This window comes from Oncorhynchus keta, chromosome 13 (assembly GCF_023373465.1).
Source record: "Oncorhynchus keta strain PuntledgeMale-10-30-2019 chromosome 13, Oket_V2, whole genome shotgun sequence".
In the NCBI taxonomy this organism is placed as follows: domain Eukaryota; kingdom Metazoa; phylum Chordata; class Actinopteri; order Salmoniformes; family Salmonidae; genus Oncorhynchus; species Oncorhynchus keta.
The window spans coordinates 15,868,578-15,895,014 of record NC_068433.1 but is presented as its reverse complement, the minus strand read 5'-3'; the positions used below and the strand labels follow the sequence as shown (position 1 = coordinate 15,895,014).

Sequence of the window (26,437 nt, the reverse complement as noted above, 5' to 3'; positions counted from 1 at the left end):
CAGCTGTGAGAATGGGAACGACGCGGAGGTTGTGTTTATAATACTGCATCTATTCTGTGAATCAGAGGCGTAGGAGCTCAGAGGGTGTATGTGTTGGAGTCACCCAGACCTCTTGTTTAAGGGCCACAGGAAGGATGAGGAGAAGTATTACTCATTGGAACTGTAATATCACAGTTACAGATGTAGCATCATCATTTGTTTCACTACTGAATTGGTTTCATAAATCAACTATCTTCTCGCTCTTGAACCCTCACTTCCTACTTTGTAGGAACATTCTCAGCAACAAAAGAGTGATCAAATTCAGATCCTACATCTGTAGCTTTGGACTCGACTCGCACTCTCTCAGGATCATAGAGAAGTGTTACAGCGTAACTGAATGAGTCAGCGCGCTCTAGAACCAATTGTTCTAATGTGATGTCTTATTACGTACACTGGCTTCAGTGCATATATTCCTTCTCCATCTGTGATAGTCACTCTTGTCAACACTTGTCAAGATAAAAATACAGCAAAACAAACTCACTGAAATGTACCATGGCCATAGTGACACAGCTCCATTCTGACTACAGACTTCAATCTGGATCTAAAAATGCACCTTTGATAAAGTTCTGTATTATGTACCTCTGTTTGACAGTGTATCAATATCAATGCAACACTCATATCAATGCAACACTCATATCAATGCAACACTACTCAGTTTTTGCACAAGTGCCACGTTTGGTTGACATCCAACACGTCTAGACCATAGTAGTTTAGCACGGTACACAGTGGACCTAATGAATAACCAATAAGTTAAACAGTGTCAGTTTGTTCTTTTGAAGCTAAGCAGACAATCTGAAAGGCATGCATAGCCCTTGTTATGGTTGAGATGGTTTCATGTTGTTAAATCATAGGGCACAATTATCTGAACTGGTCCTGGACCAGAAGCCATCAAGCCAAAATACTCTGAGCCTGATGCTTTGTCACCTACGGGTCACTGCTCTGAGATCAGCTCAATGGACATACTGCATTTCAAGGGTCAGAGCTCCATCATAATGGAGACGGAAAAAGCTCTTCCGGAGGGTTTCTTAAAAGGTTGTGTCTGGATTTTCTCCCCTCCCCCTTGGTTCCGCTGTTCACTCTTTTTGTTCTCTACCATCAAAAAAGTGCGTGTGTCAAGACAACCCACTGGGGACAGATGTCAATTCAGCATCTATTCCACGTTGGTTCAATGTTATTTAATTTAAACGAAGTTGACTCAAACAGAGTTTGCTGAGTGGAAAAGCACTGGTGGCCCTATGACTCTGTTTTACACTGATTATAACATGGATGATCAGATCCTCTGAAATACTTTGTATATTAGACAAGGGAGATGTTAGACAAGTCATACCACATGCACTGCAGTAAACCGTCAGTGAATCATCAGTTTTGGGGAAGCTACCCTTAATGAAAACATAGTTTACTTCAATGAAGTTACTTTGAATAAGTAGTCCACTACATCCAAACTACTTTGTGAAAAATTGTCATCTGAATTGTCATCTTACAAACTGCAAGAACAGTTTACTTTGGGCTCATATGTTAACAGAATGTAATTTAGCCTATTAAACTCAAACACTATTTGTTTCAAGTGACAATGTATTATTGTGTCGTCTATGTATCACTTATGTATTATTTTCTTAGTAGTGTTTAGTTCAGTAGTTAATTAAACCGCTACATGCCTAGAAAGTTTTTTAACTACTGAAAACACTACTAAGATTGGAATTTAGTTCAACTACCACCAAGCTACTGGAAATTGTAGTTCAATTACTAGTTGAACTATATGTCGTTTACTGCTCCCCAACACTGATTAGCAATTATATTCACCAATTTATGGTAGATTGGAGGCCTCAAGGCTGTGGAGTATTGGTACTTATCCTCTTTGTTGACCACTGTGGCAAATACTACAGCTGGAACATAGTTGGAGAATCTCAATTGCATACTCCTCGCGTCCTCTCTCCTTGCCGTCTTCTCAAAACCCATTGGATGGGAAAGCCAGAGGTCCCGCCCCTCTGACCTTCTCCCCCAATGGGTTTTTGAGGAGGTGAGGAGAGAGGACTCTAGGAGAATGCAATTGAGATTCTTCCAATGGCACATCCTTCTATTACTAATTCTCCAATCTCTCCCTTCCTTACACAGAGAGAAGAAAAAGAGCATGTGCTCTTGACCGCTCCCACAAGAGGGCGCCGTATCTTGGAGCACTCCGCTCTCAGCCTGCCCTACAGGAGGTGATGGATGTGGAGGGAGTGTGTCTAGAGGAGGGGGAGGAGGAGAGGGAGGAGAGAGATAAGGTGAGGGAGGTCACCATCATCCGGGGAGAAGACTCCGAGCTCAGCCTCAGTTTCCAAGGGTATGCCACTGAGCTCCGGCAGTGCCAAAGCCGGATGAAGACCTCACAGGTGCCCCTCAACGCCCCCGACCAATCAGAAGGGATCCAAGACTCCAACACTGACACGTACAAGGCCACAATCGTGTGAGTTCTGAGGCTGAGCAACCTTCACCAGCACTTTCCAAGCTTGAGTCACTGTTTGTTCAAACAGGAACATACTTGACAAACGAGGGACTTTAACCGCAAAAAGCTATTGATATTCACTCCAGAACTGATAGAATGTATAATAATTGTTTTGGTGATATATATTGTATTATTTAACATTACTCTGGTGTGTGTTTAGTGGGTATACATGAAAAGAAAATGAATTGCCAGTTCAGATTGATGAACAATTTTGTAATAACCTACTGTTTGGGAATTTATCTAGGGATTGGCGACCTTGTTTGCTGATACTGCAGGTACTACAAGGCAGGGGATATGGAACTTAACCTCTTTCAGCTGGATGAGAAGATAGGATTCACAAATTGTAGGAACACGAGAAACTCCTCGCAACTCTAGTACATTTTACTGTATTATTCTAGTCGGCAGGTAGCCTAGTGGTTAGAGCGTTGGGCCAGTAACCGAAAGGTTGCTCGATTGAATCCCCGCACTGACAAGGTAAACATCTGTCGTTCTGCCCCTGAACAAGGCAGTTAACCCAGTGTTCCTAGGCTGTCATTGTAAATAAGAATTTGTTCTTAACTGACTTGCCTAGTTAAATAAAGGTAAAAAAATATATATATATATTCCACGCTTTCATTGGGAACAATATATGATCCATCTTCATATCTGTAAATGTACCATTACAGTATTATGATTGCCTTCATGTTTGGTTGTTGTTCAAATTCCACCCAATAAACATGCCTACCTTTATAATTCCAGATTGGAAGCCTCTTGTCGTTAGTCATTTTGATTTCTGTATGGTAAGGAGTCATATATTGAAGGATTAAATTAAAGGGGCAACCTGGGATTTCAAACAGCCCCACCTGATGGGGGTATGTTAGACGAACTAAACTCACGAGGCATTTCTAAGTTATATTATTCAAGAATCAATGGCTACAGTCGTGGCCAAACGTTTTGAGAATGACACAAATATTAATTTTCACAAAGTCTGCTGCCTCAGTGTCTTTAGATATTTTTGTCAGATGTTACTATGGAATACTGAAGTATAATTACAAGCATTTCATAAGTGTCAAAGGCTTTTATTGACAATTACATGAAGTTGATGCAAAGAGTCAATATTTGCAGTGTTGACCCTTTTTTTCAAGACCTCTGCAATCTGCCCTGGCATGCTGTCAAGTAACTTCTGGGTCACATCCTGACTGGTGGCAACCCATTCTTGCATAATCAATGCTTGGAGTTTGTCAGAATTTGTGGCTTTTTGTTTGTCCACCCGTCTCTTGAGGATTGACCACAAGTTCTCAATGGGATTAAGGTTTGGGGAGTTTCCTGGCTATGGACCCAAAATATTGATGTTTTGTTCCCCAAGCCACATAGTTATCACTTTTGCCTTATGGCAAGGTGCTCCATCATGCTGGAAAAGGCATTGTTCGTCACCAAACTGTTCCTGGATGGTTGGGAGAAGTTGCTCTCAGAGGAAGTGTTGGGACCATTTTTTATTCATGGCTGTGTTCTTAGGCAAAATTGAGACCACGAATGGTCTCAGGATGCTTTACTGTTGGCATGACACAGGACTGATGGTAGCGCTCACCTTGTCTTCTCCATACAAGCTTTTTTCCAGATGCCACAAACAATCGGAAAGGGGATTCATCAGAGAAAATGACTTTACCCCAGTCCTCAGCAGTCCAATCACTATACATTTAGCAGAATATCAGTCTGTCCATTATGTTTTTCCTGGAGAAAAGTGGCTTCTTTGCTGCCCTTCTTGACACCAGGCCATCCTCCAAAAGTCTTCGCCTCACTGTGCGTGCAGATGCACTCACACCTGCCTGCTGCCATTCCTGAGCAAGCTCTGTACTGGTGGTGCCCCGATCCCACAGCTGAATCAACTTTAGGAGACGGTCCTGGCACTTGATCGTAGCTAGCTACATAGCTAGCTACATAGCCGTCTTTGTATCAAAGATAATTGTGTAGTCTAGAGCGATTTTCTAGGTTAGCTAGCCAGCTATTGTCGTTCACTTAACGCAACGTAACGTAAACAACACTGCTAGCTAGCCAGCTAGCCCCGAATAGCAGCACTGCAGAAACTATTACACTCAACGGAACGACTTGATTAGTGTAGTGTCAACAATGCAGCTACTGCCAGCTAGCCTACTTCAGCAGTACTGTATCATTTTAATCATTTTAGTCAATAAGATTCTTGCTACGTAAGCTTAACTTTCTGAACATTCGAGACGTGTAGTCCACTTGTCATTCCAATCTCCTTTGCATTAGCGTAGCCTCTTCTGTAGCCTGTCAACTATGTGTCTGTCTATCCCTGTTCTCTCCTCTCTGCACAGACCATACAAACGCTCCACACCGCGTGGCCGCGGCCACCCTAATCTGGTGGTCCCAGCGCGCACGACCCACGTGGAGTTCCAGGTCTCCGGTTCATCTCAGCCTATGCCTCCCTCCAGTCCCTCGACTTCTTGGCACTGACGGAAACATGGATCACCACAGACAACACTGCTACTCCTACTGCTCTCTCTTCGTCCGCCCACGTGTTCTCGCACACCCCGAGAGCTTCTGGTCAGCGGGGTGGTGGCACCGGGATCCTCATCTCTCCCAAGTGGTCATTCTCTCTTTCTCCCCTCACCCATCTGTCTATCGCCTCCTTTGAATTCCATGCTGTCACAGTTACCAGCCCTTTCAAGCTTAACATCCTTATCATTTATCGCCCTCCAGGTTCCCTCGGAGAGTTCATCAATGAGCTTGATACCTTGATAAGCTCCTTTCCTGAGGACGGCTCACCTCTCACAGTGCTGGGCGACTTTAACCTCCCCACGTCTACCTTTGACTCATTCCTCTCTGCCTCCTTCTTTCCACTCCTCTCCTCTTTTGACCTCACCCTCTCACCTTCCCCCCTACTCACAAGGCAGGCAATACGCTCGACCTCATCTTTACTAGATGCTGTTCTTCCACTAACCTCATTGCAACTCCCCTCCAAGTCTCCGACCACTACCTTGTATCCTTTTCCCTCTCGCTCTCATCTAACACCTCCCACACTGCCCCTACTCGGATGGTATCGCGCCGTCCCAACCTTCGCTCCCTCTCCCCCGCTACTCTCTCCTCTTCCATCCTATCATCTCTTCCCTCTGCTCATACCTTCTCCAACCTATCTCCTGATTCTGCCTCCTCAACCCTCCTCTCCTTCCTTTCTGCATCCTTTGACTCTCTATGTCCCCTATCCTCCAGGCCGGCGCGGTCCTCCCCTCCCGCCCCGTGGCTCGACGACTCATTGCGAGCTCACAGAACAGGGCTCCGGGCAGCTGAGCGGAAATGGAGGAAAACTCGCCTCCCTGCGGACCTGGCATCCTTTCACTCCCTCCTCTCTACATTTTCCTCCTCTGTCTCTGCTGCTAAAGCCATTTTCTACCACTCTAAATTCCAAGCATCTGCCTCTAACCCTAGGAAGCTCTTTGCCACCTTCTCCTCACTCCTGAATCCTCCTCCCCCTCCCCCTCCTCCCTCTCTGCAGATGACTTCGTCAACCATTTTGAAAAGAAGGTCGACGACATCCGATCCTCGTTTGCTAAGTCAAACGGCACCGCTGGTTCTGCTCACACTGCCCTACCCTGTGCTCTGACCTCTTTCTCCCCTCTCTCTCCAGATGAAATCTCGCGTCTTGTGACGGCCGGCCGCCCAAAAACCTGCCCGCTTGAACCTATCCCCTCCTCTCTTCTCCAGACCATTTCCGGAGACCTCCTCCCTTACCTCACCTCGCTCATCAACTCATCCCTGACCGCTGGCTACGTCCCTTCCGTCCTCAAGAGAGCGAGAGTTGCACCCCTTCTGAAAAAAACCTACACTCAATCCCTCCGATGTCAACAACTACAGACCAGTATCCCTTCTTTCTTTTCTCTCCAAAACTCTTGAACGTGCCGTCCTTGGCCAGCTCTCCCGCTATCTCTCTCTGAATGACCTTCTTGATCCAAATCAGTCAGGTTTCAAGACTAGTCATTCAACTGAGACTGCTCTTCTCTGTATCACGGAGGCGCTCCGCACCGCTAAAGCTAACTCTCTCTCCTCTGCTCTCATCCTTCTAGACCTATCGGCTGCCTTCGATACTGTGAACCATCAGATCCTCCTCTCCACCCTCTCCGAGTTGGGCATCTCCGGCGCGGCCCACGCTTGGATTGCGTCCTACCTGACAGGTCGCTCCTACCAGGTGGCGTTCACCAGGGCTCTGTTCTCGGCCCTCTCCTATTCTCGCTATACACCAAGTCACTTGGCTCTGTCATAACCTCACATGGTCTCTCCTATCATTGCTATGCAGACGACACACAATTAATCTTCTCCTTTCCCCTTCTGATGACCAGGTGGCGAATCGCATCTCTGCATGTCTGGCAGACATATCAGTGTGGATGACGGATCACCACCTCAAGCTGAACCTCGGCAAGACGGAGCTGCTCTTCCTCCCGGGGAAGGACTGCCCGTTCCATGATCTCGCCATCACGGTTGACAACTCCATTGTGTCCTCCTCCCAGAGCGCTAAGAACCTTGGCGTGATCCTGGACAACACCCTGTCATTCTCAACTAACATCAAGGCGGTGGCCCGTTCCTGTAGGTTCATGCTCTACAACATCCGCAGAGTACGACCCTGCCTCACACAGGAAGCGGCGCAGGTCCTAATCCAGGCACTTGTCATCTCCCGTCTGGATTACTGCAACTCGCTGTTGGCTGGGCTCCCTGCCTGTGCCATTAAACCCCTACAACTCATCCAGAACGCCGCAGCCCGTCTGGTGTTCAACCTTCCCAAGTTCTCTCACGTCACCCCGCTCCTCCGCTCTCTCCACTGGCTTCCAGTTGAAGCTCGCATCCATTACAAGACCATGGTGCTTGCCTACGGAGCTGTGAGGGGAACGGCACCTCAGTACCTCCAGGCTCTGATCAGGCCCTACACCCAAACAAGGGCACTGCGTTCATCCACCTCTGGCCTGCTCGCCTCCCTACCACTGAGGAAGTACAGTTCCCGCTCAGCCCAGTCAAAACTGTTCGCTGCTCTGGCCCCCAATGGTGGAACAAACTCCCTCACGACGCCAGGACAGCGGAGTCAATCACCACCTTCCGGAGACACCTGAAACCCCACCTCTTTAAGGAATACCTAGGATAGGATAAGTAATCCTTCTCACCCCCCTTTAAGATTTAGATGCACTATTTTAAAGTGACTATTCTACTGGATGTCATAAGGTGAATGCACCAATTTGTAAGTCGCTCTGGATAAGAGCGTCTGCTAAATGACTTAAATGTAAATGTAATGTAAATGCTTGCTGGACTTTCTTGGGCGCCCTGAAGCCTTCTTCACAACAATTGAACCGCTCTCCTTGAAGTTCTTGATGATCCGATAAATGGTTAATTTAGGTGCAATCTTACTGTCAACAATATCCTTGCCTGTGAAGCCCTTTTTTTGCAAAGCTTCCAGTCTGTTATTCAAACTCAATCAGCATGACAGAGTGATCTCCAGCCATGTCCTCTTCAACACTCACACCTGTGTTAACGACAGATTCACTGACATGATGTCAGCTGGTCCTTTTGTGGCAGTGCTGAAATGCAGTGGAAATGTTTTTTGGGGATTCAGTTCATTTGCATGGCAAAGAGGGACTTCACAATTAATTGCAATTCATCTGATCACTCTTCATAACATTCTGGAGTATATGCAAATTTCCATCATACAAACTGGAGCAGCAGACTTTGTGAAACTTAATATTTGTGTCATTCTCAAAACTTTTGGCCATGACTGTATATACTACCGTTCAAAAGTTTGGGGTCATTTAGAAATGTTTTTTAAAGAAAATCACATTTTTTTGTCCATTAAAATAACATCAAATTGATAGAAAAATACAGTGTAGACATTGTTAATGTTGTAAATAACTATTGTAGCTGGAAACGGCAGATCTTTTATGGAATATCTACATACTGTAGGCATACATCACTCCTGTGTTCCAATGGCACGTTGTGTTAGCTCATCCAAATGTATAATTTTAAAAGGCTAATTGATCATTAGAAAACCCTTTTGCGATTATGTTAGCACAGCTGAAAACTGTTGTTCTGATTAAAGAAGCAATACAACTGGCCTTCTTTAGACTAGTTTAGTATCTGGAGCATCAGCATTTGTGGGTTCGATTTCAGTCTATTCTTGTTCTGAGAAATTAAGGCTATTCCATGCGAGAAATTGCCAAGAAACTGAAGATCTCGTACAAAGATGTGTACTACTCCCTTCACAGAACATAGCAAACTGTCTCTAACCAGAATTGAAAGAGGAGTGGGAGGCCCCGGTGCATAACTTGTGCTGATGATAACCATATGTATCTAACTCTGTTTCTGTGGATCCAGTTCTTACAGTAGATAGGAAATAATGTAAGTTCCCGTTCCGTCAAGGAGGAAGCATTCACCACCACTGTACCACCATCAGTTCATACAGACATTGGTGAGTCCAGTGTCAGTCATCTCAGTTAATTGTTAATCACTCTAGTATCCAGTGTTTTGGAGAAACAAGCAAGCACTTTAACCAAATACACACAACACAACATTGCCACATGTTTCCATTACTCAAAGAGGTACCTCACTCTTGTACACTCAACAGGGGTTTCCCAGTTATTGACTGGTTGGGGTGACACAATCACACAGACATAAACACATGCACGCATAGACACATGCACACACAAAAATCGTGCAAGCACACGTGCAAGCACACACACAACTACTCCCTTCACAGGGGACTACTCCCTTCACAGAACATTAGAGTGTCTAGTTTGAGAAACAGATGCCTCACAAGTCCTCAACTGGCAGCTTCATCAAATAGTACCCGCAAAACACCAGTCTCAACGTCAACAGTGAAGAGGCGACTCCGGGATGCTGGCCTTCTAGGTAGAGTTACAAAGAAAAAGCCATATCTCAGACTGGCCAATAAAAATTAAAGATTAAGATGGGCAAAATAACACAGACACTGGACAGAGGAAGATTGGGAAACAAGTGTTATGGACAGACTAATCTAAGTTTGAGGTGTTCGGATCACAAAGAAGAACATTCGTGAGACACACAAAATGAAAAGATGCTGAAGGAGTGCTTGACGCCATCTGTCAAGCATGGTGAAGGTAATGTGATGGTCTGGGGGTGCTTTGGTGGTGGAAATGTGGGAGATTTGAACAGGGTAAAATGGATCTGGAAGAAGGAAGGCTATCACTCCTTTTTTCAATACCATGCCATACCCTGAGGATAGCGTTTAATTGGAGCCAATTTCCTCCTACAACAGGACAATGACCCAAAACACAGCTCCAAACAATGCAATAACTATTTAGGAAAGAAGGAGTCGGCTAGTATTCTGTCTATAATGGAGTGGCCAGCACAGTCACCGGATCTCAACCCTATTGAGCTGGTATTCTGTCTATAATGGAGTGGCCAGCACAGTCACCGGATCTCAACCCTATTGAGCTGTTGTGGGAGCAGCTTGACCGTATGGTATGTAAGAAGTGCTCATCAAGCCAATCCAACTTGTAGGAGGTGCTTCAGGAAGCATGGGGTGAAATCTCTTCAGATTACTTTAACAAATTGACAACTAGAACGCCAAAGGTCTGCAAGGCTGTAAATGCTGCAAATGGATGATTCTTTGACAAAAGCAAAGTTTGAAGGACACAATTATTACTTCAATTAACAATTCTTATTTATAACCTTGTAAACATCTTGACTATATTTCCTATTCATTTTGCAACTAATTTCACGTATGTTTTCCTGGAAAACAAGAACATTTCTAAGTGAATCCAAACTTTTGAAAGATTGTGTATATCATTTCATTCGACAATAGATGTACAAATCTCAGATTGCCCCTTTAATTATTAATTTAGCTTGAACTAAAACATCTTTAGAATGCAAATCCTTATTACCAAACCTGATTCAAACATAGACCCGTAAAACCCTTATCATTTGGTTTATAAGATTTTCACATTCTAAAATTCTCTTTGGTTTGTTTGGTCTTCTCAGTCTGTTTGCCCAGTTGGTAAATTATTAACAGTGTTAGTTATCATTAAAGTGAACAATTTCATATTTGAGCTGCACATTATAACCCACTTTTTTTTTAGCGGTCTTGTAAACTGTCAGAAATCCTGTAAGACTAGGTCTCATTGTGTAATTTACTATAGCTTCTGCAGGGATGTCAAATATTGCAACCTTGGAAAATTAGAGGCTTGGTTATGGGACAGTGGGTTTTCTTGCCACAGCACGCCGCACTTGGAATGTTTACAACTCTGGGACGCTGTATGGCGACCAAGCTCAGATCGAGAGGAGGGATCCCGCACCGTCACCCGCCCCCATATGCCAAAAGGTTACTTTCCATTACATCAGAAGATCCGCTCATTTAAGATATTGCAGGTTTCGTCGTGGGCGTGTCGTGCGGGAAAACGTTCGATGTTTTGCGTAGATTAATGACCATAACCGAAAAGTCTGTCTAATGACCAAATTGATCTACTCAATAGAGTTTGAGTTTACAGAGGACAGTATCGCTCTTGCAGGATTTCCCACTTTCTCAATGACCAAAAGCAGACGGAGTTCTCTGGAGTTGACAGATAAGACGTGACAACGTTTATCTAACGGACCTGCTTCAGGAAATGTACTTCAAAACATTTTGAATGATCTAAGTCAGCGACCAAACAAGCTAAAATATTATGATGCTATACTTTGTGTTACTTTTCCTACCGTATGTCCTCAGTGCACGGACGGTAAGCGAATTTAAAAACAGTTATTTCTTACAATTATTGCAGTGCTTGAGCGCAACCAGTGAACCGTTTGAAGAGGCATATTCTTACGTGCGTAATTTGGAAACAAAGTAAACGAACAATTCATTACTTTAACTTTGTTTCACTTTGATAACAGCGAATGGTACTCCCTGGATATGAAACGTTACGTACGAGAAATGGGAACGAAAATAGTCATAAAGGTAATTATTTCCTATTCACGTTAACAACATAAAGCACCTGTTTGATCGATTACAGCTTTGTGCGTAATCTTCACTATCCTGTAGGCCTATTTGTTTATGAAATGTTTAAATATTTTGTTTGAATAATAACTTTACACAATTGTACAATACAGCCCACCAACCATTTTACCAATCAAGAACTCAGAGATAATGATCTCATTCGTCGATGCAGTAGGAATACAGTAATATTCCGTTTGTGTTAAGGGTCCACATCTTTTCATACCAGAACAACGATTAGGCTGTCTAAGGGAAGGATGAAGTTATGAGATTTATGCTACCCTTCTACTGGGCCTCCACAGTAATATAACTTAATTGGGTCCTGGCTGGAGCCACTGTCAAACTCAAAGGATTCATTGTCCCTCTGACGCTATGGGAGAACACCTGGATGTTCATTAGCATATTCACATTAAATTGACTCTTTTCTACCACAAAGTGGTTTTGTTTTAGAGTTTTTACTTTGAATGTGATTTTCACTTCGAACTTGATCTTGTACTGCAAACTTAATCAAACAAGTTGAAATAATTTTTCGTTTTCTTGCAGAGAATGCAGACTTGACCACTAGAATATGTGTATAATAAAATATGATGACTTGTACTGATGATAACCACATGTATCTAACCCTGTTTCTGTGGATCCAGTTCTTACAGTAGATAGGAAAGAATGTAAGTTCCCGTTCCGTCAAGGAGGAAGCATTCACCACCACTGTATCACCATCAGTTCATCCAGACCTTGGTGAGTCCAGTGTCAGTCATCTCAGCTTATTGTTAGTCACTCTAGTATCCACTGTTTTGGAGACACAACCACTTCAACCAAATACACACAACACAACACAACATTGCCACACATTTCCATTACTTAAAGAGGTACCTCACTCTTGTACACTCAAAAGGGGTTTCTCAGTTATTTTTTGTTTATTTTATTTTACCTTTGTTTAACAAGGCAAGTCAGTTAAGAACAAATTGTTATTTTCAATGACGGCCTAGGAACAGTGGGTTAACTGCCTTGTTCAGGGGCAGAACGACAGATTTGTTGACTGGTGAGGTGACACAATCATACACGCATAAAGACACTCACGCATACACACGCATAAACACACACAAAGACCATCCATCTCAATACCTTATATTACCATAATAAATATAATGACTTAATTATATTCCTCATTAATCCAAGGGGAATTGCTCTACAACACAATGAGGTGACTGTATGCAATCTTCCACGAGCTAATCACTATGTGACCTAATTCAGCTATCTTAAAAATGGCCTAATATGTCATCACTAGTCAGCACTGCTCATTTATTCACCATAAACTGTAATGAATATGCTATATGCTATAACATGTTTATAACAAGTTTACTCTGGTTTAATATCCTGAGTTAATGGTTTAAATCAGTGGTGTAAAGTACTTCAGTAAAAATACTTTAAAGTACTACTTAAGTAGTTTTTTGGGGTATCTGTACTTTACTTTACTATTTATATCTTTGACTACTTTTACTTTTACTTCACTTACATTCCTTAAGATAATATTATACTTTTTACTCCTTACATTTTCCCTGACACCTAAAAGTACTCTTTACATTTTGAATGCTTAGCAGGACAGGAAAATGGTCCAATTCACGTACTTATCAAGAGAACATCTCTGGTCATCCCTACTGCCTCTGATCTGGCAGACTCACTAAACACACATGTTTTGTTTGTAAATTATGTCTGAATGTTGGAGTGTACCTTTGGCTATCCGGAAATTGGTGCCGTCTGGTTTGCTTAATATAAGGAATTTGGAAATTATTTATACTTTTACTTTTTATACTTAAGTATATTTTATTAATTACATTTTCTTTTGATACTTAAGTATATTTTAAACCAAATACTTTTAGACTTTTACTCAAGTAGAATTTTATTGGGTGACTTTTACTTGAGCTATTTTCCATTAAGGTATCTTTACTTTTACTCAAGTATGACAATCGGGTACTTTTTTCACCACTGGTTTAATGGTGTATATCAATGATGTCATGTCTCAAATTACAGTCTTTACTTGTTTTGATTAAACTCTTGTATTGTGAAAACGACGAGACCACAGATGTGTGTCTCATAACCACAGCTGTTGGACAGGAAGTGCTATGATATAGGTCATCATCTGTGGAACTGCGCTGCGGCTGCAGGGTAAATCCACTCAGGCTATGACAGGGCTACAGGCGTCTGCAAGTATGAACAACTAGAATGTAATTCAATATGGATGGTGTTCTTGCCATCTTCCACTCAGTTTTCAAATAACAGCAAGAGCCAAGTGCTGGCTCATCTTTAACTGTGAGGGATTCTGAGGGTGTGTGAGGGTGTATGTGAGGGTGTATGTGTGCTTGTGTGAGGGTGTATGTGTGCGTGTGTGAGGGTGTATGTCTGCGTGTGTGAGGGTGTATGTGTGCGTGTGTGAGGGTGTATGTGTGCGTGTGTGAGGGTGTATGTGTGCGTGTGTGAGGGTGTATATGTGCGTGTGTGAGGGTGTATGTGTGCGTGTGTGAGGGTGTATATGTGCGTGTGTGAGGGTGTATGTGTGCGTGTGTGTGTGTCCTCTTAGAACCTCAGCCACCGGAAGTCACTTTATCCCTTAGTTTTTCTTCCCAAAGGTTTTTTAAACCCAATGTGTTGGGTTTGGTGTATTGGGTTTTTCTAGTGGACAAGGTTTTAGTTAGTGGGTGTGGATGGATGTGTGGATATCATTTTTGTCCAAAAAGGATTAAAGAAGTGCAACGTTATTAGGACCTTCTCCTCAATAAATATTAAAGACTGTCATTATTAAATATGGTATCAGTTTCTAACCCACCTCCTGTAAGTACTGTGCTACTTACTGAGACATACAGGTTTCTGAGGAATAAGGGTCCATTTTAGTATACTCACAGTTCTTACCCAGGTGACTGCTAGTTGTCAATGCGCTGTTGATTTGCTATCTGACTCCTTGATCTCAATGGCTAAGTTGAAACTGCTGTGAGTGCTTTACAGGAATGTTTTTATTTCTGAATCATAGGTGTTCTCTGACGCACAACTTTGATCGGGATTTTCTGTGGGGATACTGTGCAGCTGTGACCACTCAACCCAGTGGTAAGAGGTCATTTCTGTAGAAACTGTGGACAAGACTTCATGGTCTACTAAGTCTCTATTGTCTCTGTGTATGTATCTATAAAATCTTATATACACATTTCCTGCTATTTATAGTAGTGCTATGCATAAGCATGGACTATTTTTCAATCCGTCTGAATCTTAGTGAGTTTTCCAAATGTTCTCTTACAGCTTTAAAGCTAATCACGCCAAAATTGGTACATACTATATTCTGATGTTACTGGTGTACTATACTACCATACTGTTTCTTACTGTTTTCACTAATATAGTTCCTTGTGTGTTTGTTTGATGTGTGTCAGTGTTCGTCCACTCATCACGCAGATTCACAGACCTGTGTCAGGTGAATCCCTGTCAAAATGGCGGCATCTGCACTCTGGTCCCCCACAGACGCTCCTTTGAGTGCTCCTGTCCAGAGAACTTCACCGGGAGGCACTGTGATCAGAGTGAGTCACTCACTATCATACTTTCTATATGGACTTGTGTTTCAAAGTAGTTACAATTGCCAATTGGGTTTTACTCTACATTTAGAAGTGTGGAGGTGGTAGAGAAACTGTCTACCCTTTTGAAAAATAGAGCGTTGACCCATATCCTGCTCTTCACAGTGCCAAACACAAACGATGCCCCCTAACACCTCATTGACCTGTTCTCTTCCTCCTCCTCTCACATTTCACCCAGCTACCTTTTATCCCTCTGTTCTCCCCTTTGTCAGGGAAGTGCTATGAAACCATACACCTGAGATATTATGACATCGGAGAATCCTGGGGAAGGATCTACCACCGTAATGTGGAACGGTGCACATGTGTGGATGGGGAGATCTCCTGTGAGAGAGTCCGCTATACCGGTAACGTTCATGCTTTCTTTCAACCTTTGTTGCTTTAGCCACTCCTTGCCATGTATTTTTGTTCTTGTTATCTTTTGTTAAAAATCTGAGTGGAACCTTAGACTTGATGAGGTGCTGTCTCTTGGTAGGGGAATGGGCCCCTTGAGGGGCCCCTAAAACCTTTGGAGTATGAGGGCTTCTCTAGTAAATCTCTGTTTCAATACTTCCCATTCCGACATTCCTCAATCTCCCACACCTCTCAGATGATCAGGCTTTAGTCTCGGCTGTGTTGCCAAGCATCACACTGTTTTCTCAATGCCTTAATGGTTGGGGGCGGTTTGGGCGAGGCTACCAGGCCTTGAGAAACCCTCTGAACCTCCCAGACAAAAAAAAACAAATCACATCACGTTTGTTCCCATAGAGCAGGGACGGGCAGCTTTGATAGGGGTGAGGGACACAAATAAATGGAACTCATCATGAGGGGCCGCAGTGGCTTGTGGGTCTGCGTACCACCCTCCACCTTGTGAGCAAAACATTTTATCTGCACCCCTCATGACAGTGAAGATAAAGATATTTAGTTTTAAAGTACATTTCCTGCAATTCTGTATATTTTGCCTTGGGGCATAGAGAAAATGTTGCCGTTTTAAAGCAAGTTTGCTGCAATTCTACACATTTTGCTATGGGGCAGAGAGAAGATTTTGAAATGGTATAACTCATTTGATGCAGTACCACTTTTTTTGCCATGGGGCGGATAGAAAAATGTAAAGTTTTAAAGCTAATTTCCAGCATTTTTCCACATTTTGCCATGGGGGGGAGGGAAATGTTTGTGGTTTTGATAACTGATGATCAATGGGCCCCATCCAGGTCGGCAGTTCGACCGGGATGGGGCCCACTGCGCCACCCAGTTCGACCATGCTTACTACAAGTTTAGATAGCTGCCTGTTAGACTAACTTACCAATCTAAAACAATTTAGCTGACATGGGTTAATTGTGTGACTGCTGATGCACAATCACATTTTGAAATTGTACCTTCTGTAATTCTACTATTCAAACTCTCAACAGTAAGTTGAGACCCGGACAATTAGTTTGTGGTCCTACTCTAGAGATACCAAAAGCAATTTTACCCCTTTTTCTCCCCAATTTCGTGGTATCCAATTGTTGTAGTATCTTGTCTCATCGCTACAACTCCCGTACTGGCTCGGGAGAGACGAAGGTTGAAAGTCATGCGTCCTCCGATACACAACCCAACCAGCCATACTGCTTCTTAACACAGCGCGCATCCAACCCGGCAGCCAGCCACACCAATGTGTCAGAGGAAACACCGTGCACCTGGCAACCTTGGTTAGCGCGCACTGCGTCCGGCCCGCCACAGGAGTCACTGGTGCGTGATGAGACAAGGACATCCCTACCGACCAAGCCCTCCCTAACCCGGACGACGCTAGGCCAATTGGCCGGTTACGGCTGGTTACGACAGAGCCTGGGCGCGAACCCAGGGACTCTGATGGCACAGCTGTTGGCCGTCTCTTTGATTCTACTCTCCATGGTTACAAGTGTAGCCTTGCTGTAGCCTTGCTCCAGACCTTGATGAGTTCAGTGTCAGCAACCGCAACTTATTGTTAGTCACTCTAGTATCCAGTGTTTTGGAGACACAAACAACCACTTCAAACACATACACACAGCACAACATTGCCACACGTTTCCATTACTCAAAGAGATACCTCACTCTTGTACACTCAAAGGGGTTTCCCAGTGACACAATCACACACGCATAAACTCACGCATAAACACACGCATAAACACACACAACACACACACACACACACACACACACACACACACACACACACACACACACACACACACACACACACACACACACACACACACACACACACACACACACACACACACACACACACACACACACACACACACACACACACACACACACAGAGAGGCACACACACACACCTGTGTGCACAAAAAAAGTGCCTAACCACTAACCCCACAATGTCTGTGACCATCCATCTCAATACCTTATATTACTATAATAAATATAATGACTTAATTATAGTCCTCATTAATCTAGGGGGAATTGCTCTACAACACAATGAGGTGACTGTATGCAATATTCCACGAGCTAATCACAAAGTGACATAATTGGGCTATCCTAAATGGCCTCATATGTCAGTACTGCTCATTTATGGGCTAATTGAGTGACTGCGGACAAAATTGCACCTTATTGCATTCTATTATTCTAACGCTAAACAGTAAATTGAGACCCTGACAATTGTTCCACGGGCCTACAAAAAGGGGGCCGCCAGTTGCCCATCCCTGCTATAGAGATACCAAAAGCAGAGTTGGCAGTCTCTTTGATTCTACTCTCCATGGTTACAAGTGTAACCTTGCTGTAGATGAAAAGACAGATTACATGACTCAACGTGACTCAGGAGGGGAGTGTGGGACACGCCCAAATCTCGCGGAGGGGTCTTTCATCTCAATGGGGGATGTTTTATGGGACTTACAAAAGAGAAAGGCATTTTGGAGAGCCCGTTTGACCGGAACCTGTTTTGTCATGGTAGGAAGGATTTTTATAAGGTTATGCAAACAAATGGGATTTTGCGCTACCATTTACTGGCAGAACTTCCCCTTCGTCTAGTTTTGTACAGAAGGACTTGCCTTGTCCTGCCCCCACCTTGCCAGAACTACATGTCAAATCTGTCAACTACACAGTTGTCTGTGTTAGTGAATGCATTTCTCCCACTATACGTTTACAACCCTGAACCATAAGCACTCTAGTGTAGGTAGTCTACTGTCTCACGTTGGTTTTGGTCCAACTTAACACCCTTAAAGCACTGATGTAAGACCAGCTACTGTGTTTATCATGCAATGGTGGGAGGCAGGAAATGGGTGGTTGGAACTGATCCCAGTGCTGTGGTTTGTCATAATGTAATATACCTGATGTAGTGTGTAACTGTCTTCAGTCTGCAGTGAGAACCCCTGTGAGAACGATGGCACGTGCCGTCTCATCACAGCCACCAGGGAGGAGGTGTGTGCCTGCAGGCTTGGCTACAGTGGACCCTACTGTAGCATCGGTTAGTCCAACCGCTACATGCTAACACAGTTACATTTACATTGCTAGGTTAGCCTAGTTTAGCATAGCTTTAGCTTAGAATTACTAGTCTGAGCCAGAGGTCATTCACTGAGATAGAGAGTAGACTTTATGATGTTTATCTTACTATGTGGTTACATGTAGACCATAAACATTTAGATATTCCAAAATAAAGCAAACCGACAGTCACGCACACGCTCTCATAAACAAACACATAAACACAGGAAACTGTGATATACTTATTTTCTTATCCCTCACATCTCTTGTTGTTCAGCTCCAGAGGCAGAGTGCTATGACAACAAGGGCACAGACTACCGTGGCGTGGTGAACACCACCGTCTCTGGTGCCCTCTGTCTGCCGTGGAACTCCGACCTGTTACATGATGAACTCCACGTGGGCACTGTGGAGGGCGCCACCCTCAGGGGCTTGGGGGAACACTCCTACTGCAGGTGTGTGCGGCATTATGTTGTCTTTATTTCTTTAAGTCTTTATCGAGAACCAATCTGGCAAGCCAGAACAGAAGTGTAAGCCTGTCTATGCTTCATGCCACCGCTATTACAGCACTATCATTCTACTCAGGGACCATTTTCTGGCGACCCCACCCAAAATATAATGATGTAACCTTTAAAATCGGTATACTTATCAAAATGAAAACAAACGGATAAATATATTTCCTCGATAACATTTTATTTTTCAAATTGTCTTTCTCAAAAACATTTGTATATTGTCCCATACAATAATCTGTACTCTGAATGTTATGTTTCTAAAAAAAAATGTTTTGAGAAAACCCCTGAGAGAACGACGAGAACAGTTTTGTCGCAACCCCGACTTTGAAAACCACTGCTCTTGAGGTTTCTTTCTTCTTGGGATTTTTCCTTGGCACTGTGCTTATGCTTGCTCTTTTGGGGTCCAGGCCTGGGTCCTGTAAAGTGTGTCATAACACCAGCATAACATGTCCACTGTCCAGAAACCCAGACGGGGACAAGATGCCGTGGTGCTACACCCTCAATGACAGAGCCATCTCCTGGGAGAACTGTGACGTTCCGTCTTGTGTCATGCGTTCATGTGAGTAACTGTACTGGGGCGTCACGACAGCAGTGTTTTTTTAGCTGCTGCACTGGAAGCTTAATGTTTCCCAGAGTGAAAAGAGCACAAGCCACTTTAGAAAGTGTTCTCGGGCGTGAGCCGTGTGTCGAAATCTTGAAGATAGAACCAGAGCATTATTTTAAGCTGAGCCGGGCAAGCTTCTCGCGGAGCAGCACTGCTGACGCACAGGTTTCATTGAAATTAATGGGAGTGTTGTCACGCTTGGCAAAAGTTATGCATCGAGTGTAACAGGGCTGGTTGATGCTTTGGATAAAATTGGGTGGAAGTGAGAACATTGCTCCCAAGGGGTGCCAAATTTGAGGTTTTCAAAATCTATGTAATTCATTGAGTGAGATTGATTGTCATGAATATTTGCCACTGTAGTCATCTGGTCATTTTGAGAAATGCCCTTGTCATCTCATTATGAATAACCTTGTTAGATGACTCCATTTAAAGGATTGATTGATTATACCTTTGTGGATGAAGTTTACTTTAGAAAATAAAGTTGGGTTAAATGAACCTGATACAAATAATAGAGCTCAGAGAGTCTCTCTGATTCGTGAGGGGCTTTATCCTTGATCGAGGGTGAAATATGCATTTGTCAGTCTTCAATTTGTACTCCCTTAAAACGTTTAGGGGAGAGTGGGGTCAATTGAGTCAAGTTGAGACATCCTTGTTTCTAAGAAACCATACATGTATAATTTGACCAAATGTTTAGGAAGAGGTCATCATTTCAGGAGGAAGAAACCACATGGAAAAAGTTAAAGAAAAAGATTTTCACTAAGTCAAATTCATTTAATTGTGTTTCATGATACTTGTATCCAAACCAAAGTATCTAGATAATTTTTGTAGATAATACTAACTTGTTCTATATATCAGTTGGCTAAAAGCTTCAATATGAGATCCTAAACCTAGCATTAAAGTGTATCCTTGTAGCTGTGTGAGCTAATATAGCCAAAACATTTGCCTTGGGGTATATTGAGCCAATGGCCATCAGGTAAGTTGAGCAAATTGAAATGTTTTCTTCCCAGGAGTCATGCAAGGCATTATCGCTGGGATATGAGGTAATAACAGGGCCTGGCCTATGTTAAAAGTGTATAAAAAGTGCAAAGTGTTTGTTATTCACTCTAAAGACAAACAAGCGATTGTGATTGTGTTGAATTGTGTTTGGGAATTAAAGATAGACATGGTTTTAAAAAGGTTGTGGTAATATTTCATTCAGTACAGAATTGTGTAGGCGGCTTAACTTACCCTGTCCCGCAGCTTAATTTACCCCATAAATTGTGCCAAGAGACTACATTTTTTGGAAAAGCTGTTTTCAAAACTGTAATGTTTACATAAATTCTGATCATTTCCAGGGATACACAACATCCTGAAATATATGTAAGTATCTTTGTTAGAATTAATACAATATTTCCCTTGAGGGAATGATGCTGAATGTAAAACAATAGCTCAATTTACCTCACTTTCCCCTACTGTATTATAATGAGTAATGAAGAGTTGGACTGCTTTCTGAATATCACCAAAAGCTGCATCTCATTTAAGTGGAATAGAACCATCTCTGTTTTTATACTCCCCAAAAAATGTTATTCTCTGCTTTCACAGAACAGTGACATAACCCATGACACCTCGCCCTACGTACAATTCAAAGCTCAGCACTTTTTAATAAACAAATGGCCCTATTAGTGATAAAAAGAAGATTCTTGGAATTATACTACACTTAACTTTCCTGTACCACTCAGAAGAGAATGCTGTCTTGACACAGGTAGCCTAATGTTTATATAGAAAGTTAGTCAGAATAGCTAAGAAAAATGTGTTAATTGAGAAAAGGAAATTGGGTATCACTCAGAAAGTGCCAAATGCTTCTGCAGTAACTCGGCCAACTTGGCTCTGTTATATCGATGTCATGATGTCGTGGGTATGCACAGAAAGCAAAAAAAGATGTTGGGCCAACTGCTATTCCACCACGGCATTGAATGGCAAATGTTGGGTGACAAATGGTATGCTAATCTGAATTTCTGGCAATGTGTTATTGGGATTCTTTTCAATACTTACTATAAAACAGCTATATTTGTTGGTTGTCTTTTCAGGGGGAAATGAGCCACTGGTAAAGTCCAAAATGATAAGAAGAGGTATACTTAGAAGCCTTGTATGTAGCGATTAACTGTATTCTGGTAGGTAGTAATTTTAAGCCTAGAAGCAGCAGTAGTAGTGTTAGTAGTAGTATTTGTAGTAGTAGTAGTAGTAGTAGTAGTAGTAGTAGTAGTAGTAGTAGCAGCTCTAGTAGTAGCAGCAGCACTAGTAGTAGTAGTAATAGAAGACTACTACTAGTAGTAGTTTAGTATTACCAGTTTATGACTAGTATTACCCTATCACATGTTGACAATGAAATCAGTGCTCTTCACAGTGGATGTGAACTGATTTGAAATGAAACCCTTCTAAACTTAAATATGTAATATGCATAAATCGCTCCCCCATTTCCTGGTTGCCAAAATTCTAATAGTTCGCCTCATTTCAGTTTATGTGACAAATTAAGCAAGTATAGTGTAGAGAATCATTGTACCATCTAAATCGCTGTGAAATCTATTTTCCATAACCAAACATATTGTATTTTCAGCTGTTTGAAGCTGGTGTACACAAATGAAGGTAAAAGATGGAAAAATGAAACTTAAGAACTAAAAGCATTGAAATGGGACACGTCTACCGCTTCTTAGACTTGCTTTAATGAGAATTTATATGTGAACTTGGTCACTCCAGATTTGTATGAAATATGACCTACAGTTCCTTCAGAGTGAATTCACACCCCTTGACTTTTTCAAAATGTTGTTGTTACAGCCTGAATTTAAAATAGATTGGATTTTAGATTTTTGGGGGTCATTGGCCTACACACAATACCCCATAATGTCAAAGTGGAATCATGTTTTTCAAAAATTTTGCGTAAAAAATCTTGAGTTAAAATATGAATGACCACTGATTGGCCAGCTCATCCTCCTCCAGACCGCTGATTGGCCAGCTCATCCTCCTCAGGGCTATCACATCTGGAGCGGCAGGTAGCCTAGTGGTAAGAGTGTTGGGCCAGTAACCAAATGGTTGCTAGTTTGAATCCCTGAGCTGACAAGCAAAACATCTCTCATTCTGCCCCTAAACAAGGCCCTTAACCCACTGTTCCTAGGCCATCATTGTAAATAAGAGTTTGTTCTTAACTGACTTGCCTAGTTAAATAAAGGTTAAAAAAAACATAATTCTCTATGAGGAAATAGGAAGTGTTTGTGAAACAGTCTGTTTGAGGTGGGGAGTGTTTTTTCTTAAAATTATCCTTTGGCCACAAATACGAGTATAGGACGAGTCAACAATGTTATTTGGGTATGAGTTAACAGAATATGAACTTTAAAAGTGCCGTTTTCCCTGGACAGTTACTTTAAGTCTGCTTCCCTGTTCCCTCACACAGCTTCTTCTCGGAGAGTGGTACAGGTGCCACGGCCGCCACCGCCACCTAACGTCCTCCCTGACACCAACCAAACCAATGACGCCAAGCCAGCCAAGAAGCCTGTGTGCGGAAAGAGGCATAAGAAGAGGATATCAGTGGCCAAGGGTCGCATCCTGGGTGGCAGCTCTGCCCTGCCCGGTACCCATCCCTGGATGGCAGCCCTCTACATAGGAGATGACAGCTTCTGCGCGGGCACCCTGGTCTCGTCCTGCTGGGTGGTCTCTGCCGCACACTGCTTCTTTCGCAGGTACTGTAGAATTAGAGGATATAGACACTACACTACTACTTGGACCTATTTTGATTTTATGCCACTATGAGTCAGTTCTCTGTGGAACGGGTTCTAAAATGGAACCGAAAAGGGTTCTATCTGGAACCAAAAGGGTTCTACCTGGAACCAAAAAGGGTTCGTCAAAGGCTTCTCCTTTGACAGAATTGGAACCCTTTTAGGTTCTAGGTAGAACCTTTTATTGTAAGAGTGTACTCTTAGGGTGCTTCTTATTTTGTCACCTGTTTCTACCATGCTGCATTTCTTGAGGGACCATGTACAATAACAAATAAATGTTAAGCTTAGTAAGAAATAAAGATTGTCTGATCATTTCAATATTTGTATAGGTGTTTGCTTGCAATGGTTGCACTGGTACGTAAGGCAGCAGAGAATACGAGGTTTAGGGTGCTAGCTTTCACATTCAACCTTCAACCTCACATTTGCTCACAGACGCTCATGACTTTGACCGTAACATTGCTATTTTATGAACACAAACTACAGTATAATTAGACACAAATATTGAGTTTGAGTAAAACAGCTACTCTGAGACACTTGATACAGACTGCCCCAGGACTTAAGTTATTGATATCATACAAATGAAATATAATTGTATTCAAGTGAATTCATGCGACATAATGGTCCACTACTAGCGACAGAGAATGATGAGAATGGATGTGTTTCTGTCCTCAGTCCCCTTGTGTCGAAGATCCGTGTGATTCTGGGTCAGCATAACTTCAACGTTACAACTTCGGACACCAAAACCTTTGGAGTGGAGAAGTACATCTTTCCAGGCCGTTTCTCTGTCTTCAATCCAACTCTCCATGACATTGGTAAATATACTATGTCACGCTCCTTTTCACTCTCACTGATTATTTGCATACACACACACTCACACAAAGTTTACATTATTGCACATGCTCTAACACTGACTCACACACGTCTTCCTAGACTACAACACTCCCCCACACACACAAAGAAACACACACACTCTCACACACCCCAGTCTACGTGTCGGCAGCGCACGCTCTGTGCTCGCAGCTGTGCATCTTGGAACAGCTGTCTCCAATGTGAAGACACAAACAGACACACACATACATACACATACATTTGGGTATGACAGTGTCTGAGCATCTGTGTCCATTCAAAAGGTACTCCCTCACTTTTTTCTCTCTTTTCTGATCTTTCCCAATTTTACAAGAGCTATTTTCTGAAAGCAAAACAGACATTATTTAATATTGGAGCAATCGTTCTGTGTTTTCATGATTCAAGATTTTGAATAACGACTACACTACATCCTACATACAGCGTTCTATAACTTATTTGAATGACTTCCCCACTCCAGGCCGTAATCGTAGGACATGAACAGGGGTTCTTAATGTACACGCCAAGGCTAAATAAAGATGAAATAAATAAAACTCTTCTTCACCTTTTCCTGTCTTATGATAAGAATGTTTCTATTCCAACAGTTCTGGTGAAACTGAAAAAACAAGATGGCCACTGTGTGAGAAAGACTCAATTTATACAGCCTATCTGCCTGCCGGATAAAGCCATGACCTTCCCAGACTACTACTGTTGTCAGATCACTGGCTGGGGCCACATGCATGAGAGTAAGTGTTGTTTCAAAAACAGTCATCTGGTGTATTGCGTGTCCTTCACTGTACTGGTCAGATATGTCATTATGGTCTTGAATGTCTTCATATCACAACAATGTAACATCTCAAATAGACGTCAATGCACCATGTCCAATCACATGTTCTTCCATATAGGTCCATGTGTCCTATTCATGTCTTCACATTAATGTCTCACTGATGGAATTGTTTTCATGTGACCTAATGCTTACAGTGTATACGTCTATCCAATCACATGCGCTTCCATATAGGTCCATGTGTCCTATTCATGGCTTTACATGACTGTAATTGTTATCATGTGACCTATTGCTTACAGTGTATAACTCTATCCAAGCCATTATGGATTTTTTTGCCTTATTTTCCCAAAGAGGCAAATAAATACAGCAACCTGCAGGAGGCCGGGGTGAGGATCTTCCCGTTTGAGAGGTGTATCCAGCCTGAAGTCTACGGCAACCATGTGACATCCAACATGGTCTGTGCCGGGACTGACCGATGTGTGGATGCCTGCCAGGTAAGAGTGCATAGACCTAGGGCTCCTTTTCTGGATCAAAATGTGTTTAGAATAGAAGAGCATAAATGTTTTCTTGTACATTGTACAGTCAGCCATGTGATAAGGATGTGTAATGAGTGATACAGTATAATATATAGAGGAGCCTCTGGACTGTTTTGGTTTGAGTATAGTGGGTTGCGTTCACAGAACATGCATATGGAGGAGGCTGCTGTATAAATTGCATGGCTTTCAGCTGCTTTCTCTTTAATGAAAGGTTATGGTTAACTTCCCACCTTGTTTATATGTTGTGTTGTAATGACACAAATATTGAATGTAGGTAGGAGTGCACTTGGTTTGTGTAATATAAGGTTTCAAGGGGATGACTCAGTGTGTGTGTGTGTGTGTGTGTGTGTGTGTGTGTGTGTGTGTGTGTGTGTGTGTGTGTGTGTGTGTGTGTGTGTGTGTGTGTGTGCACGTGTGTGCACATGTGTGTGTGTGCATGCATGCCGGTTTGTTTGTGTTTGTGTGTCTGCTTGTTCCCCCAGGGTGACTCAGGAGGCCCCCTGGCCTGTGTGAAGGATGACGTCAGCTTCCTGTATGGAGTCATCAGCTGGGGTGATGGCTGTGGAAAGACTGGGAAGCCTGGTGTCTACACCAAAGTTGTTAGCTACGTCAACTGGATCAACACAATTATCAAGCGCAAGCCCAAGTCTAAATGAATGGACATCAGCCTTATTGTATGGACCTTACAGCTTGTGTCCTATTGTGGAAGAATAGTGATTTTTGCACAACTGTGAAATAAATATTATTTTGTGACTGAATAAACATTGTAAATATAGTTAAATGTGTGTGTAACAATTCATTATTCATGTCTTGTTAGTGAGCCATCCCCAAATTATAACCTTCAACTCATTTAGTCAATTGCAAGTAG

General features: G+C 42.7%; 2 protein-coding genes across 3 annotated transcripts in view; both read left to right on the top strand.

Moving 5' to 3' along the window:
- The window catches only part of LOC118391935 (regulator of G-protein signaling 12-like), a 71,956-nt gene extending 68,695 nt beyond the window's left edge, over window positions 1-3,261 (top strand). The window contains exon 18 of the mRNA XM_035783446.1: window positions 2,152-3,261. Within this exon, the coding sequence (XP_035639339.1) occupies window positions 2,152-2,489 (338 nt within the window). The 3' untranslated portion in view covers window positions 2,490-3,261. The remainder of the gene's footprint in view (window positions 1-2,151) is intronic.
- Window positions 3,262-10,792: 7,531 nt separating this feature from the next.
- On the top strand, window positions 10,793-26,350 carry LOC118391933 (hepatocyte growth factor activator). 2 transcript variants are annotated; one of them, XM_035783443.2, is made up of 14 exons: window positions 10,793-11,250; window positions 11,405-11,468; window positions 12,146-12,239; window positions 14,527-14,600; window positions 14,918-15,061; window positions 15,328-15,459; window positions 18,423-18,533; window positions 18,825-18,999; window positions 19,464-19,615; window positions 23,085-23,370; window positions 24,079-24,218; window positions 24,855-24,995; window positions 25,385-25,527; window positions 26,052-26,350. In XM_035783443.2, the coding sequence occupies exons 1-14, from the start codon at window positions 11,197-11,199 to the stop codon at window positions 26,223-26,225; spliced, it is 1,884 nt and encodes a 627-aa protein (XP_035639336.2). In that variant the 5' UTR covers window positions 10,793-11,196; the 3' UTR covers window positions 26,226-26,350. The 2 variants fall into 2 exon arrangements, with proteins under 2 accessions (XP_035639336.2, XP_035639337.2); XM_035783444.2 differs by having other exon boundaries at window positions 10,795-11,250; window positions 19,518-19,615.
- Window positions 26,351-26,437: the final 87 nt, after the last annotated feature.